At 54.6% G+C, this 17778-nt stretch overlaps 1 protein-coding gene across 1 annotated transcript in view; it reads right to left on the reverse strand.

Annotated features, from left to right (window-relative positions):
* Positions 1 to 214: 214 nt before the first annotated feature.
* Positions 215 to 17778, reverse strand: part of stum (stum, mechanosensory transduction mediator homolog) — a 38609-nt gene continuing 21045 nt past the window's right edge. Inside the window, exons 2-3 of the mRNA XM_041188656.1 lie at positions 2222 to 2401; positions 215 to 426 (exon numbers count right to left, since the gene is read on the reverse strand). Coding sequence (XP_041044590.1) covers positions 392 to 426; positions 2222 to 2401 — 215 coding nt within the window. The 3' untranslated portion in view covers positions 215 to 391. The remainder of the gene's footprint in view (positions 427 to 2221; positions 2402 to 17778) is intronic.

Below are 17778 nucleotides of genomic sequence, written 5' to 3' on the forward strand. Positions count from 1 at the left end.
ATGGGAAAGAAGAGAAGTTACGCCTCTGGAATTTCTGGGAAAGCCAGGGACGGTGTCGGGAAACAGGAGTTTGCGGGTGAATTGGGACAAGTCGTTGCAAGTTGACCAAATGGGCGGTTCCAAAAGCAGGGGAAACGTAGGGTGTTGTTTCCATTGACCTGTGTTTATTTTTTATTTCCCCTACCCACCACCCCCCCCTGCCCCGGCTCCCTAAACCGTTCGTGTCGTTTACAATGTTGAACAAAAGAGAAAAATCGGCCTGACATTGGGGCCTTCTGGCGTCTCGAAGCCTGCAGGCCCTCAGGGACGTCCAGTCGGATTCCTAGCAACAGCTGCCTGTGGAAAAGGGGGGTGCGGGCGAGCAACTGATCCTCTTCAGACGTACACACAGCTACACATGGTGAGGAATCCCCTGCTCTTTGTAGCCTGCAAAAAAAAAAACATCGTCTTGATACAAAAGTTATATATTGAAGGGAGCAACTCCCCTCTACCCATTCCCATCTGCTTTAACATAAACCAGACTCAGTATCCACACCTGTCCAGTCTCTTGAGCATCTCTTGCTCCTCCAGCGATAGAGACAGCTGAAAATAAATTATTTTCATTTCTTCCTCTTCCCAGAGCTTACTAGCACTAGCTGGAGGCTCCGGGTCTGCAGTGGTTTCTGAGATATGAGGGGAACATTAAAGACAAAACAGAAAGCGCTGGACAAACTCAGCAGGTCATCTGTGGAGAGAGAAACAGAGTCAACATGTCAAATCCATTATGACTCTTCTTCAAATCAGTCCTGGACCTGCTGATTTTTTTCCAGCTCTTAGTTTTTATTTCAGATTTCCAGCATTCAGCTCTTATTTTATGGAATATTTCCCTACACCACATGGACTGCAGCGGTTCAAGAAGGCAGCTCACCACCACCTTCTCAAGGGCGATTAGGGATGGGCAATAAATGCTGGCCCAGCCAGCGAAGCCCACATCCTGTGAACAAATAAATTTTAAAAGGACATTAAAGTGCTGGACACAGCGCAGGAAAGAGACATGAGGCTGATCACCGGTGTTAGAGTGCAGAGTTAAAAGGAAAAAAACTGAGAAAGACTTGGTCTTTTTCCATGGAGGGATTAGGCACAGTGAAGACAATGGAAAATCTGACTGGGGAAAGTTACTTATTAAATTTAAACTGTGAGGCTGGGACTCAGTGCCACAGATTCATACCAGTATAAACATTCAGGACTGATATCAGGAATTTATTCCTGATTTATTGAAGTGACACTTCAAACACACTCCCAGATTTAGTAGGGGGCAAAATTCCCCGAATTGTTGGAGGAACAACTGAATGATGAATAGGAAACGAATGGAGCGTTTCTAGATTGATGAATTAACCTGGGTAGCCCAGCTGACCTCCTTTACCTGTAGCATAGTTGTCCTCAGCCATTGGCAAGGTGTGTGATGAATCTGGTGAATGCCTACATGCACATTATGGTTGGATCTGGGTGCAGTATCAATAGATCAAGGTAGGGAGCGCACGTTCTGTTATAGTAACTTATAGTCACGTCTTTACCATTGTAAAATGTCCCAAGGTGCCTCACAAAAACATTGTCAGACAAAATTGGACACTGAGCCAGATAAGGAGCTGCCAGGTCAGGTGGCTGAACGCTTCCTCGGAGGGGGAGTATCTTAAAGAGGAAAAGTGAGGTAGAGACAGAGGGGTTTAGGGAGGAAATTGCAGAGCTTAGGGCATGGGCAGCTGAGGGCATCGCCACCAAGGGTGGGGCACTTATAATTGGGGATGCTCAAGGGGGCAGAATTGGAAGATTTCAGGTATCTCAGCAGATTGTGGGGCTGGAGGAGGTTACAGAGAAAGGGAGAGGTAAGGCCATGGAGGGATCTGATATTGGGAAGACCAAAAGGATTAGCATCAGACTGTGATGTGGAAGTGATACTATTATGATAACAATATGACAATCCTGTATCTTGGATTGGGTTGAAAATAAAGGAGTGCAGCCAAATTCAAATGGGGCTGAATGATAGTGTAAAGCAAGTGATAGGGAATCAGGAGGCTGGATCTACATCTCTCCTGACGCTGGTTATCATTGAAGTCGATGTGGCATTAGCTTAATCTGATATCAGCCAGTTCACACTGTCACTCAAATGCCCACAAATGATCCCCAGTGATTGTGGGGACAGGACGAGGAGGGAAGGGAGTTAGTGATTGACGCTTCCACTTACTGGCTAGGATGACCATGTCCATTCCCCAAAATATACTCATGATCCAGCCCACCATCACCACCGCCGTGAGGATTTGAATGAGGGCGGCTGCCACATTTATCAGGAAGACACAGCAGACGTGGCGATTTGGCAGGTCAGTCCGGGCCCCGCACAGCACCATGAAGGCTGACACGAAGGTTCCTGAAAAACAACAATCGGCAAAAAACAAAACACAGGTTCCCACAGCCCTTTGTGAAAAGAGCAGTGCAGTCTAGGCTGAGTTTTAGATCTGGGTGGAAAACCCCCCAGCACCTGGGCTGCCTTTACCTCTTTAATTATTAAAGGGCAAGTACTTCACAGCCACTGGAGCACATTGTCAAGTGCAGCCACTGTTATATCTCATAGAAGAACTGAGCCAAATGTTTGTGTGTGGTAAATTGCAGGTCAATGTTTCTGTTCCACATCAGTCTCATCCTAACTTATTTCAATTAACCCTCTCTGTATAGCGCTCTAGCTCCCCCTCAAACACATCTATGCTATTCATCTCAACTACTGCTTGTGCTTGTGAGTTCCATTCTCTAGGATAAGGATGTTTCTCCTGAATTCCTGATTGGATTTATTAGGGACTAGCTTACATTGACAGCTCCTAGATCTGGTCTCATGTTGAAAGTGGAAGCATCTTCTCTAAACCTACCCAAACAAAACCTTTCCTGTTCTCAAAGATTTCTGTTAGTCCCCCTTTGGCCTCCCCACTCAGAAGGAAAAGAGCCCCAGCCCAGCCCAAACTTTTAAATTGGCACACTTTCTATAAATTCCTTCTCAAACGTGGGAGTAGCTGGCATGTTCAGCATTTACTGCCTATTCCCAGTTGTCTGGAGGGAGATTTAATAGAGGAATTCAAAGTGATGAGGGGTTTTGATAAGAATAAAGAATGAGAAATCGTTCCCACTGGAAAGTAGGTCAGTAACCAGAGGACGGAGATTTTTAAGGCATTGGGAAAACAACCAAGATGAGGAGAATTTTTGTTTATCAAACTCAGCCAGTTGTTATAACGTGGAGTGCACTGCCTGAAATCGCAGTGGAAGCAGGAAAGTCTACAAGGACAATGGGATAAGAGGACTAACCAGATAGCTCTTTCAAAAAGAGTCAGCACAAGGACAAAGGGCCGAATGGGCCCCTTTATGTTCTGTATGGTTCTCTGCATTCTGTAGAGGTTTATATAAAGGAGGGGGAGAAGAGAGAGAGGCTTATTTAAGATTTCCCCAATTCAGTCCTGTCAGCTGCTCTTTCATGGGTGAGTGCCTTAGCTCTGTAAGAATTGACTCACATTCCCCCATACCGACCTATACCATAGTGTAACCCAGTGGCACAACAATAACGCTCCACCTTGTGGATTGGATATCAGGGTCTATCACACATACGATTCTTCAATGTCTCTGAAGACAGACGGAGTAAACACTTAGTGAGACAAACCAATCCCGAGGAGCAGCTTCATTCACAGCACAGTGAACGCACAGAATGGCAACTGTGATCACACTCATTTCATTCCAGTCAGTACAACCCATCTCTGCATAATATAGGGAACCTGGCAGCCAATCTACACACAGGCATGTCCCACAAATAGCAATGAGATACTGATTTGCTCCATATGTTCTAAAAAGAGATACCTGCGAAGAAAAAACCTCCTGTTCCTCAACTCATCCAGTTCTTGTCTTCTGGTCAGTTGGTGCGGGGGAGGGGGTGCTGTTTGCTGTGAATTACAGAATCATTACACTGCAGGAGGAGGCCATTCGGTCCATCGTGTTTGTGCCAGCTCTTCGAAAGAACGATTTGCCGAGTGCCATTCTCCCACCTTTTGCCCGTAACCCTCGACGTTCTTCCTTTTCAGATAACAGACTAATTCCCTTTTCAATGCCTTGACTGAACCTGCCTCCACCCAGAAAGGGGAGTGTGAGGAGGATGGAGGATTGGGAAAGGGCGTCAGGGTGGAGGAGTGAATAACAAAAAAAAAAAAATCCTGTCTCAAATCTACACATGTATTTTCCACAGTCAGGGGTGGGAACCCCTCCTCTGGCCCAGGGATCTACACAGCAAGGCCAGTTAAATCTGGAAAAACTCAGCAGGTCTGACAGCATCTGCGGAGAGGAACACAGTTAACGTTTCGAGTCCGTAAGACTCTTCATCAGAACGAAGGAAATATAGAAATGAGGTGAAATATCAGCTGTTTAAGGGGTGTGGGACAGGTAGAGCTGGCTAGAGGGCCAGTGATAGGAGGAGGCAAAGAAGAGATTACCAAAGATATCATAGACTAAAGGACAAAAGGGTGTTGACAGTGTGATATTATCTAAGGAATGTGCTAGCAAGACTTGGACAATATCTAGGTTTGGGCTGACAAGTGAAGAATAACATTCGTGCCACATAAGTGTCAGGCAATGATCATCTCTAACAAGGGAGAATCTAACCATTGCCCCTTGATGTTCAATGGCATTACCATCACTGAATCCCTCACTATCAACATCCTGGGGGTTACCATTGACCAAAAACTGAACTGGACTAGCCTGGGGTGGCACTGGCATAGTGGTATTGTCACTGGGTTAGTAATCCAGAAACCCAGGGTAATGCTCTGGTGACCTGGGCTCAAATCCCACTTTGAATTCAATAAAAAAAACCTGGAATTAAAATGATGACTATGAAACCACTGTCAATTGTCATAAAAACCCATCTAGTTCACTAATGCCCTTTAGGGAAGGAAATCTGCTGTCCTGGTCTGGCCCACATGTGACTCCAGACCCACAGCAATGTGGTTGACTCTTAACTGCCCTCTGAACAAGGTCAATGAGGGATGGGCTGGGCTGGCCTAGTCAGTGACACTCACATCCTGTGAATGAATAATATAAAAAATATATATAAATACTGTGGCTACAAGCATAGATCAGAGGCTAGGCATAGTGCAATGAGTAGTTCACCCCTGAATCCCCAAAGCCTGTCCACCATCTACAAGGCACACTCAGGAGTGTAACTCATACAAGTTTTGACACTGTCCAGGACAAAGCAGCTTGATTGGCACCACATCCACTGCCACACAGTAGCAGCAGCAGTGTGTATCACCTACAAGATGCACTGCAAGAATACCCCGAGGCTCCTTTGACAGCACCTTCCAAACCCATGGCCACTACCATCTAGAAGGATAAGGGCAGTAGATGGGAACACCACCACCTGGAAGTTCCCCTCTAAGCTGCTCACTATCCTGACCTGGAAATATATCACTGTTACTGTCACTGGGTAAACTTCCTTTCTAACAGCACCTGTGGGTGTACCTACACCACATAGACTGCAGTGGTTCAAGAAGGTAGCTCACCACCACCTTCTCAAGGGCAACTGGAGATAAGCTATAAATGTTGGCCTAGCCAGCGAAGCACACATCCTGTCAATGAATTAAAAAAACCTTATCGAATGCCTTTTGGAAATCCAAATATACTACATCTACTGGTTCCCTTTATCTATCCTGCTTGTTACCTCCTCAAAGAATTCTAATAAGTTTGTCAGGCATGGTTTCCCCTTTATGAAGCCATGCTGACTCTGCTTGATTAGATTATGTATTTCTAAATGCTCTGCTATTACATCCTTTATAATAAACTCTAACATTTTCCCAGTGATGGATATTAAGCTCACTATATTTACCTCTGTTTTGTCTCCCTCCCTTTTTGAATAAGGGTGTTACATTGGCAGTTTTCTAATCCTCTGGGATTTTTCCTTAATCTGAGGATTCTTGGAAAATTACTATAAATGCATCCACCATCTCTGCAGCTACTTCCTTTAATATCCTAGGATGCAACCCATCAGGTCCAGGGAACTTATCAGTCTTTAGCCCCATTAGGTTCCCTAGTACTTTTTCTCGAGTAATAGTTATTGTAATTATTTCCTCCCCTTCTGGCCCCTTGATTATTTAGTATTTTTGGAATGCTATTAGTGTCTTCCACAGTGAAGACTAATGCAAAGCATTTATTCAACTCTTCTGCCACTTCCCGGTTCCCCATTATTACTTCCCCAGCCTCATTCTCCAATGGGCCAATGTTCACTTTGACCTCTATCTTCCTTTTTATATATTTAAAGAAGCTCTTACTGCCCGTTTTTATAATACTTGCCAGTTTACCCTCTCAGTTCATTTTTTCCCTCATTATTTTTTTGGTTATCTTTTGTTGGTTTTTAAAACTTTCCCAATCCTCTGGCTTACCACTAATCTTTGGCACATTGTATGTTTTTTCTTTCAATTTGAAACTATCCTTAACTTCCTCGGTTAACCATAGTTTGTTTATCCCCTTCCTTGAATCCTTCTTCCTCACTGGGATATATCTTTGTTGAGAGTCATGAACTATTTTCTAAAACGTCTACCATTGTTCATCAACCATCTTTTCTGCTAAATTCCTTTCCCAGTCCACTCCAGCCAACTCTGTAATTACCCTTCTTTAAGTTCGGCACAGTTGTTTCCAACCCAAGTTCCTCACACTCAAACTGAATGCTAAATTCTACCATGTTATGGTCACTGCTTCCTAGGGCATCTTTTACTCTGAGATCATTTATTAAACCTGCCTCATTACACATTACCAGATCCAAAATAGCCTGATCCCTGGTTGGATTCACAACATATTGTTCCACAAAACTGTCCCGAATACAGTCTATGAATTCTTGCTCATGTCTACCTCTGCCAATTTGATTTTCCCAATCTACATGAAGATTAAAGTTATCCATGATTCATGTACTATCTTTTTTACATGCCCTTATTAACTCCTGATTTATTCGCTGTCCAACAGCTACTGTTAGGGGGCCTATAGACTACTCCCACCAAAATGAATCACTTCACACTTCTCTATATTAAATTTCATCTGTCACTTGTCCACCTATTCCAACAACCTTTCGATGCCCTTTTGAAGTTCTACACTATCCTCCTCACAGTTCACAATGCTTCCAAGTTTTGCGCTATCGACAATATTTTTCATATTGTCCCCTGTACACCAAGGTCTAGGTCATTAATATGTAATCAGGAAAAGCAAAAGGTCCTAACACCGACCTGTGGGGAATTATAAACCTTCCTCCAGTTTGTTAACCACTACTCTGGTTCCTGTCGGTCAATTTCGTATCCATGGGCAGAATTTTATACCTTGCGGGCGGGCGCGTGCCCAACCAGACCAGGCGTAAAATAGCACGAGAAGACATCGGGCGAGCGTCCCTACATCATCCCACAGGCGCGCCATCTTCAGGTCAGCAGGCGCACGTGGGGGTCAGAGCTGCACCCGCAATTAAGAGGCCACTTAAGGCCATTAAGAACCTAATTGAACCCAATTTTACGTTGCCCATGCGATTTCACAGTTGTCACACGGGCAAAATGGGCAGGCGGGCAGCCCACATATTGCAAAACCTCATCCAAGGGTGGGATAAAAAGACTCAGCAGCATTGCCGGAGTGAGTAGTGAGGAGTTTAGGAGATAGTTTGCTGCTGGTTGCTCATTTGAACTTGACAGCTTCATCTCTGTTCGGAATTTCGTTCTTCACATTTTTCTAAGCTTCATTTCTGGACTCATTGGTGGTCTTCCAGGCCCCTGGAGGATTCAGACCGTGTGGACCCTTCCAGGTATCAGACAGCCTTCCATAACCCTGGTAATGGGGATTGTGGTCTCCGCTGGAGTCTCCTCCTCTGAGGAGGAAGAGAGGGGCAGAAGGGAGATGAGGCCAGGCTTCCCAATGCAGCTTCCAGGGGAGGGAGCTGTGGGAGGAGAGGCCCAGGCACAAGGGGCGCAGGGCCAGCAGGTAGTCCAAGGCAGAAGGGGCCACAGAAGATGCCACTATCCTGCTGCCAGGGTTTACAGGCAGCGATGCAGCTACTTCAATATGCCTGAGGTGCAGTGTTGAAGGAGGCTCCGCCTCTCAAGGGATAGCATGACCTCCATTTGCCAGATGATTGGGCCTGAGATCAGCTCTGACTCTGTGGGTGGACACCCCATGCCAGTGGCTCTGAAGGTCACAGTGGCCCTTAACTTCTACACCTCCGGCTCTTTCCAGGGGTCAGTGGGGGATCTTTTTGGAGTCTCCCAATCAGCTGTCTGCAGTTGAGTTAAGCTGGTGACAGAAACTCTGTTCAGGGAGATAACGGCATTTACTCATATCTGTATGGATGAGTCCAGCCAGGATGTGCGAGCCAGAGGCTTTGCAGTGATTGCTGGGTTCCCCCATGTCCAGGGTGCAATAGACTGTACATGTGTGGCCATCAAGGTGCCAGCGGGTGAGCCCGGTGCCTTCGTCAACAGGAAGGGCTTCCACTCCATGAACGTGCAGATAGTGTGTGATCACAGGATGCTGATTGTACAAGTCTGTGCAAGGTACCCAGGCAGCTCCCACGATGCGTCTATCCTGAGATACTCCCAGGTGCTGAGGCTCTTCAGTGCTGCAGCCCAACTGGATGGATGGCTGCTGGGTGACAAGGGCTGTCCATTGAAGAGGTGGCTCATGACACCTCTGCACCACCCAAGAACCGAGGCGTTACAATACGAGTCGTGCCTCCACAAGGGCGGTGGTAGAGAGAACCATGGGTCTTCTGAAGATGTGCCTCTGATTCCTGGACCGTTCAGGGGGTGCTCTACAATATCCCCCAGAGCAGCTGTCACTGATAGTGGTTACATGCTGCACTCTCCACAATCTGGCACTGGCAAGGGGGGACGCACTGGAAGAAGAGGATCTTGATGTAGCTCCACAGGCCACAGGGGATGAGTCCAGTGGTCAGTCAGATGAGGGGCACAGTGAGGAGAACGCTGAGGGCATGGAGCCAGACCTCAGTAACCTGCAGGGAGGCAGGGACACCAGGGATGCCTTGATCCAATGCTCCTTCAGCGAGGCTACCAAAGGTCAGCTTCAACCACATGCCAGGGCTGTGCAAACAAATTAACAGAACCTTCTCTGGGTCTTCAATGCCAGAGCAGTTAAAATAAACAAAACATTGCACAACAGAAGATCACCCATGACCTGTCCTTCTTGTGCTCATTGTGCCTTAAACTTATGTTTCCGAGCGCTCTGTCTTGGTGGCCCCCCCGACCTCGCTGGCCTGTTACTGCAGACAGCCCACTGACTCTGCCGTCCTGTTGGCCTTGATGACCTTGGCGGTCGTCCTCTGGCCCGTGGAGCCTGGGAGGGAGCGGGCAGTGCCATGGCTGCCATCTCCCCAATCACCACAGTCTCATCAGATGCCATGGTTACTGGTGGAGGGGCAGAGGAGCTGCTGTTATCACCCAGAGCGCCCTGAGAGGAGCCCGCAGGGACAACTAGCAGCTCGTGCACCAACGTGAGGTCACTCTGGACCTCCCTACTCACCATTGATAGACGGACACCTAGCTGGGCTACTGGGTGCCTCATCCATTTCCCTCAGTGGCACTGACCACCTGAGGTCAGTGCCTGTTAAAGGGATTGCAGGTCTGAGCACAGCCCCAGGAACCCTCATTCTGTCCTTGGAGCTGCCTCTCGATGAGAGTTGCCACTCTGTCAATGGAGGAAGCAGTGTGCTCGGCCATGAGCGTCAAACAGTGCTCACGCTCTGCATGGACTCCTCCACAATGGAGACCTTGGCACGCAGGCCCTCATGGATCTCTGCCAGATCCTCCCACACATCCCACTGGACATCCAGCATCTGCTGCCTAATGGATGACTCCAGAGGCGCATCATCTGCCTTTGACTGAGCATCGTCCTGGTCTCCTGCAATCCACCGACTGCCGGCGCCCTGGGCACTCTCTGCCTCCACCTGCACCTCAAGCGAGTGTGAAGTGCCCTCGCCAATGTGCTCCGACATTCTAGCGCCTGAGGTGCTGGTATCTGTGTTGGTGCCCAGTTCCGAGAGCGAGTGTGACAGGTGCCTGTGAAGCCTGGCAGACCTGTAGTGTCAGGGGTGGGTCTTCGGGGCCCTGTGATTGAGTGGGTGCTGGCAAATCTAAGGGAGAATAAGGACATGTCATTAGTTAAAGTTATCTCACTGTCACTGTGCATGTCAGGCATGGTGACACCATGGAGATCTGCATCATGGTGCCATCATCTTTCAATCATCAATGGGGATTCCAGGTTTGAGGATCCATCAGTGCTGCACAAGAATCTTTGCACCATCCGAAGCTCTCACCTCTGTTAACTGCGCTCTTACCTTTGTCTGACATCCCAGCTCTCCGCGGCTGGTAGACCAAGGCGTGTGGTGCCTCTCCAGCTCGAATCTGGATAGGATGAGGAGGTTTGGGGCCGTTGGGGGGGGGGGGAGGGCCTCTGCCTATCCACAACCTATCAGTGCTGTTATGGGTCATCTTCTCCTGAAAGCGCAGAGGAGCATGGATTAGTCCACTCTCTAGCTGCAGCGCCAACCCCAGCTGAGGGACACCTCTCAGGGCAAATCCGAGTCGTGGCCCTCGAGCCACAAGACACTCAGTCCAAGCAGCCTTGGCCAGCTCTGGCATCACTGACAGTTGGCACTCAGACGCTAACACCCCGGAGCTCCACGGAGGAACGGCCAGACCTTAACACTTCAGCACGCTGATCCATGCCAACACGGTACCCACCCTTCCTGAGCGTGGCAGCAATGCGCCCATCGTGGCTACTGATCTGCGCTGCCGCTTCTTCCAAAGCTCCTCCCATCTCTGGGGACAAGGGTTTCCCTCCTGGCAGCCGCCTCCTCCAGGAGGACCACACTCAAAAAGCCAGGGTGGGGGGAGTTCCAAGCCCCACCTGCCCTCCGTCTGTCATCTCCAGCCGCACTCGATGCCATAATTTCAGTGTTCACAACCGCAGAAGATATGTTCGCCCCCGACAGCCTTCAACGAGCTGCCTGCGGTATTTTTAAACCAGCCACAGGGTCGCCCACCGTTGGGTAAAATTCAGGCGCCCGTTGTGACCGTCCTTTCTATTCCATGAGCTATAACTTTGCTCACAAGTCTGTTGTGCGGCACTTGATCAAATGCCGTTTGGAAGTCCATGTACATCACATCAACAGCATTGCCCTCATCAACCCTCTCTGTTTGTTGTCGTCAAGTGCGATACTGAGTGGAATTGAGGACCATGGCCTTCCAAACTCTCCGATCACAGCAAGAGTGGACGACCTCGATGTTGGAGTTCTGGTTAGGCCAGTCTTTAATGCCGCTTCTCTCGTTACTTCATCAAAAAAACTCCAGCAGGTTCGTTAAACATGATTTTCCCTTAACAAACCTGTGCTGGCTTTCGGAGGCGGTGGTGTAGTGGTATTGTCACCAGGCTAGTATTCCGGAGACCCGGGGTGATGTTCTGGGAACCTGGGTTTGAATCCAACCACGGCAGGTGGTGAAATTATAATTCAATAACATTTAAAAGGCTGATGGTGACCACGAAACCATTACTGATTGTTGTAAAAACCCATCTGGTTCACCAATGCCCTTTGGGGGAGGAAATCTGTCATCCTTACCTGGTCTGGCCTAAATGTCACTCCAGACCCACAGCAATGTGGCTGACTCTTAACTGCCCTCTGAACAAGGGCAACTAGTGATGGACAATAAATACCGACTGAGCCAGCGACACTCACATCCCGTCAACTAATAGAAATAAAATTCAGTCAGGTTCACTTTCCCGAACCAGAGAAGCTGTCTTGCAGTGTAAGGGACAAAAGTCTTTGCAAATTGATCTGTCTGCACATGGCAACGAGGAGGAGGAGGCCGCGCGTGTACACAGCAGCGAGGAGGAGGAGGAGGAAGAGGCCGCGTGTGTACACGGCAGCGAGGAGGAGGAGGAGGAGGAGGCCGCGTGTGTACACGGCAGCGAGGAGGAGGAGGCCGCGTGTGTACACGGCAGCGAGGAGGAGGAGGAGGCTGCGTGTGTACACAGCAGCGAGGAGGAGGCTGCGTGTGTACACGGCAGCGAGGAGGAGGAGGAGGAGGAGGCCGCGTGTGTACACAGCAGCGAGGAGGAGGAGGAGGCTGTGTGTGTACACGGCAGCAAGGAGGAGGAGGAAGCCGCGTGTGCACACGGCAGTGAGGAGGAGGCCGCTTGTGTACATGACAGTGAGGAGGAGGAGGAGGCCGTGTGTGTACATGGCAGCAAGGAAGAGGAGGAGGAGGAGGCCACGCGTGTACACGGCAGCGAGGAGGAGGAGGAGGAGGCCGCGTGTGTACACGGCAGCGAGGAGGAGGAGGAGGCCGCGTGTGTACACGGCAGCGAGGAGGAGGAGGAGGCCACGTGTGTACACGGCAGCGAGGAGGAGGAGGAGGCCACGTGTGTACACGGCAGCGAGGAGGAGGAGGAGGCCGCGTGTGTACACGGCAGCGAGGAGGAGGAGGAGGAGGAGGAGGCCACATGTGTGCACATGGCAGCGAGGAGGAGGAGGAGGAGGAGGAGGAGGCCGCGTGTGTACACGGCAGCGAGGAGGAGGAGGAGGCCGCGTGTGTACACGGCAGCGAGCAGGAGGAGGAGGAGGAGGAGGCCGCGTGTGTACACGGCAGCGAGGAGGAGGAGGAGGAGGCCGCGTGTGTACACGGCAGCGAGGAGGAGGAGGAGGAGGAGGCCACGTGTGTACACGGCAGCGAGGAGGAGGAGGCCGCGTGTGTACACGGCAGCGAGCAGGAGGAGGAGGAGGAGGAGGCCGCGTGTGTACACGGCAGCGAGGAGGAGGAGGAGGAGGCCGCGTGTGTACACGGCAGCGAGGAGGAGGAGGCCGCGTGTGTACACGGCAGCGAGGAGGAGGAGGCCGCGTGTGTACACGGCAGCGAGGAGGAGGAGGCCGCGTGTGTACACGGCAGCGAGGAGGAGGAGGCCGCGTGTGTACACGGCAGCGAGGAGGAGGAGGAGGCCACATGTGTGCACATGGCAGCGAGCAGGAGGAGGAGGAGGAGGAGGCCGCGTGTGTACACGGCAGCGAGGAGGAGGAGGCCGCGTGTGTACACGGCAGCGAGGAGGAGGAGGCCGCGTGTGTACACGGCAGCGAGGAGGAGGAGGAGGCCGCGTGTGTACACGGCAGCGAGCAGGAGGAGGAGGAGGAGGAGGCCGCGTGTGTACACGGCAGCGAGGAGGAGGAGGAGAGGCCGCGTGTGTACACGGCAGCGAGGAGGAGGAGGAGGAGGAGGCCGCGTGTGTACACGGCAGCGAGGAGGAGGAGGAGGAGGAGGCCGCGTGTGTACACGGCAGCGAGGAGGAGGAGGAGGCCGCGTGTGTACACGGCAGCGAGGAGGAGGAGGAGGCCGCGTGTGTACACGGCAGCGAGGAGGAGGAGGAGGCCGCGTGTGTACACGGCAGCGAGCAGGAGGAGGAGGAGGAGGAGGCCGCGTGTGTACACGGCAGCGAGGAGGAGGAGGAGGAGGCCGCGTGTGTACACGGCAGCGAGGAGGAGGAGGAGGAGGAGGCCGCGTGTGTACACGGCAGCGAGGAGGAGGAGGAGGAGGAAGCCACGTGTGTAGACGGCAGCGAGGAGGAGGAGGCCGCGTGTGTACACGGCAGCGAGCAGGAGGAGGAGGAGGAGGAGGCCGCGTGTGTACACGGCAGCGAGGAGGAGGAGGAGGAGGCCGCGTGTGTACACGGCAGCGAGGAGGAGGAGGAGGAGGCCGCGTGTGTACACGGCAGCGAGGAGGAGGAGGAGGCCGCGTGTGTACACGGCAGCGAGGAGGAGGAGGCCGCGTGTGTACACGGCAGCAAGGAGGAGGAGGCCGCGTGTGTACACGGCAGCAAGGAGGAGGAGGCCGCGTGTGTACACGGCAGCAAGGAGGAGGAGGCCGCGTGTGTACACGGCAGCAAGGAGGAGGAGGCCGCGTGTGTACACGGCAGCGAGGAGGAGGAGGAGGCCACATGTGTGCACATGGCAGCGAGGAGGAGGAGGCCGCGTGTGTACACGGCAGCGAGGAGGAGGAGGAGGCCGCGTGTGTACACGGCAGTGAACAGGAGGAGGAGGAGGAGGAGGCCGCGTGTGTACACGGCAGCGAGGAGGAGGAGGAGGAGGCCGCGTGTGTACACGGCAGCGAGGAGGAGGAGGAGGAGGAGGAGGAGGCCACGTGTGTACACGGCAGCGAGGAGGAGGAGGCCGCGTGTGTACACGGCAGCGAGGAGGAGGAGGCCGCGTGTGTACACGGCAGCAAGGAGGAGGAGGCCGCGTGTGTACACGGCAGCAAGGAGGAGGAGGCCGCGTGTGTACACGGCAGCAAGGAGGAGGAGGCCGCGTGTGTACACGGCAGCGAGGAGGAGGCCGCGTGTGTACACGGCAGCGAGGAGGAGGCCGCGTGTGTACACGGCAGCGAGGAGGAGGCCGCGTGTGTACACGGCAGCGAGGAGGAGGAGGCCACGTGTGTACACGGCAGCGAGGAGGAGGAGGAGGAGGAGGCTGCGTGTGTACACGGCAGCGAGGAGGAGGAGGAGGAGGAGGCTGCGTGTGTACACAGCAGCGAGGAGGAGGAGGAGGAGGAGGCCGCGTGTGTACATGGCAGCGAGGAGGAGGAGGCCGCGTGTGTACACGGCAGCGAGGAGGAGGAGGCCGCGTGTGTACACGGCAGCGAGGAGGAGGAGGAGGCCGCGTGTGTACATGGCAGCGAGGAGGAGGAGGCCGCGTGTGTACACGGCAGCGAGGAGGAGGAGGAGGAGGAGGCCGCGTGTGTACACGGCAGCGAGGAGGAGGATGAGGAGGCCGCACGTGTACACGGCAGCGAGGAGGAGGAGGAGGCCGTGTGTGTACACGGCAGCGAGCAGGAGGAGGAGGCTGCGTGTGTACACGGCAGCGAGCAGGAGGAGGAGGAGGCCGCGTGTGTACACAGCAGTGAGGAGGAGGAGGAGGAGGCCGCGTGTGTACACGGCAGCGAGGAGGAGGAGGCCGCGTGTGTACACGGCAGCGAGGAGGAGGAGGAGAAGGAGACCGCGTGTATACATGGCAGCGAGGAGGAGGAGGAGGAGGCCGCGTGTGTATACGCCAGCGAGGAGGAGGAGGAGGAGGCTGCGTGTGTACATGGCAGCGAGGAGGAGGAGGCCGCGTGTGTACACGGCAGCGAGGACGAGGGGGAGGAGGCCGCGTGTGTACATGGCAGCGAGGAGGAGGAGGAGGAGGCTGCGTGTGTACACGGCAGCGAGGAGGAGGAGGAGGCTGCGTGTGTACACAGCAGCGAGGAGGAGGAGGAGGAGGAGGCCGCGTGTGTACACGGCAGCGAGGAGGAGGAGGAGGAGGCCACGTGTGTACACGGCAGCGAGGAGGAAGAGGAGGAGGAGGAGGCCGCGTGTGTACACGGCAGCGAGGAGGAGGATGAGGAGGCCGCACGTGTACACGGCAGCGAGGAGGAGGATGAGGAGGCCGCACGTGTACACGGCAGCGAGGAGGAGGAGGAGGAGGCCACGTGTGTACACGGCAGCGAGGAGGAGGAGGCCGCGTGTGTACACGGCAGCGAGGAGGAGGAGGCCGCGTGTGTACACGGCAGCGAGGAGGAGGAGGCCGCGTGTGTACACGGCAGCGAGGAGGAGGAGGCCGCGTGTGTACACGGCAGCGAGGAGGAGGATGAGGAGGCCGCACGTGTACACGGCAGCGAGGAGGAGGATGAGGAGGCCGCACGTGTACACGGCAGCGAGGAGGAGGATGAGGAGGCCGCACGTGTACACGGCAGCGAGGAGGAGGATGAGGAGGCCGCACGTGTACACGGCAGCGAGGAGGAGGATGAGGAGGCCGCACGTGTACACGGCAGCGAGGAGGAGGATGAGGAGGCCGCACGTGTACACGGCAGCGAGGAGGAGGATGAGGAGGCCGCACGTGCACACGGCAGCGAGGAGGAGGATGAGGAGGCCGCACGTGTACACGGCAGCGAGGAGGAGGATGAGGAGGCCGCACGTGTACACGGCAGCGAGGAGGAGGATGAGGAGGCCGCACGTGTACACGGCAGCGAGGAGGAGGATGAGGAGGCCGCACGTGTACACGGCAGCGAGGAGGAGGAGGAGGAGGCCACGTGTGTACACGGCAGCGAGGAGGAGGAGGAGGAGGCCACGTGTGTACACGGCAGCGAGGAGGAGGAGGCCGCGTGTGTACACGGCAGCGAGGAGGAGGAGGCCGCGTGTGTACACGGCAGCGAGGAGGAGGAGGCCGCGTGTGTACACGGCAGCGAGGAGGAGGAGGCCGCGTGTGTACACGGCAGCGAGGAGGAGGCGGCCGCGTGTGTACACGGCAGCGAGGAGGAGGCGGCCGCGTGTGTACACGGCAGCGAGGAGGAGGAGGCCACGTGTGTACACGGCAGCGAGGAGGAGGAGGCCGCGTGTGTACACGGCAGCGAGGAGGAGGAGGCCGCGTGTGTACACGGCAGCGAGGAGGAGGAGGCCGCGTGTGTACACGGCAGCGAGGAGGAGGAGGCCGCGTGTGTACACGGCAGCGAGGAGGAGGATGAGGAGGCCGCACGTGTACACGGCAGCGAGGAGGAGGATGAGGAGGCCGCACGTGTACACGGCAGCGAGGAGGAGGAGGAGGAGGCCACGTGTGTACACGGCAGCGAGGAGGAGGAGGCCGCGTGTGTACACGGCAGCGAGGAGGAGGAGGCCGCGTGTGTACACGGCAGCGAGGAGGAGGAGGCCGCGTGTGTACACGGCAGCGAGGAGGAGGAGGCCGCGTGTGTACACGGCAGCGAGGAGGAGGAGGCCGCGTGTGTACACGGCAGCGAGGAGGAGGAGGCCGCGTGTGTACACGGCAGCGAGGAGGAGGAGGCCGCGTGTGTACACGGCAGCGAGGAGGAGGAGGCCGCGTGTGTACACGGCAGCGAGGAGGAGGAGGCCGCGTGTGTACACGGCAGCGAGGAGGAGGAGGCCGCGTGTGTACACGGCAGCGAGGAGGAGGAGGCCGCGTGTGTACACGGCAGCGAGGAGGAGGAGGCCGCGTGTGTACACGGCAGCGAGGAGGAGGAGGCCGCGTGTGTACACGGCAGCGAGGAGGAGGAGGCCGCGTGTGTACACGGCAGCGAGGAGGAGGAGGCCGCGTGTGTACACGGCAGCGAGGAGGAGGAGGCCGCGTGTGTACACGGCAGCGAGGAGGAGGAGGCCGCGTGTGTACACGGCAGCGAGGAGGAGGAGGCCGCGTGTGTACACGGCAGCGAGGAGGAGGAGGCCGCGTGTGTACACGGCAGCGAGGAGGAGGAGGCCGCGTGTGTACACGGCAGCGAGGAGGAGGCCGCGTGTGTACACGGCAGCGAGGAGGAGGAGGCCGCGTGTGTACACGGCAGCGAGGAGGAGGAGGCCGCGTGTGTACACGGCAGCGAGGAGGAGGAGGAGGAGGCTGCGTGTGTACACGGCAGCGAGGAGGAGGAGGAGGAGGCTGCGTGTGTACACAGCAGCGAGGAGGAGGAGGAGGAGGAGGCCGCGTGTGTACATGGCAGCGAGGAGGAGGAGGCCGCGTGTGTACACGGCAGCGAGGAGGAGGAGGAGGCCGCGTGTGTACATGGCAGCGAGGAGGAGGAGGCCGCGTGTGTACACGGCAGCGAGGAGGAGGAGGCCGCGTGTGTACACGGCAGCGAGGAGGAGGAGGAGGAGGCCGTGTGTGTACACGGCAGCGAGGAGGAGGATGAGGAGGCCGCACGTGTACACGGCAGCGAGGAGGAG

This window comes from Carcharodon carcharias, chromosome 5, assembly GCF_017639515.1.
Source record: "Carcharodon carcharias isolate sCarCar2 chromosome 5, sCarCar2.pri, whole genome shotgun sequence".
NCBI lineage: Eukaryota > Metazoa > Chordata > Chondrichthyes > Lamniformes > Lamnidae > Carcharodon > Carcharodon carcharias.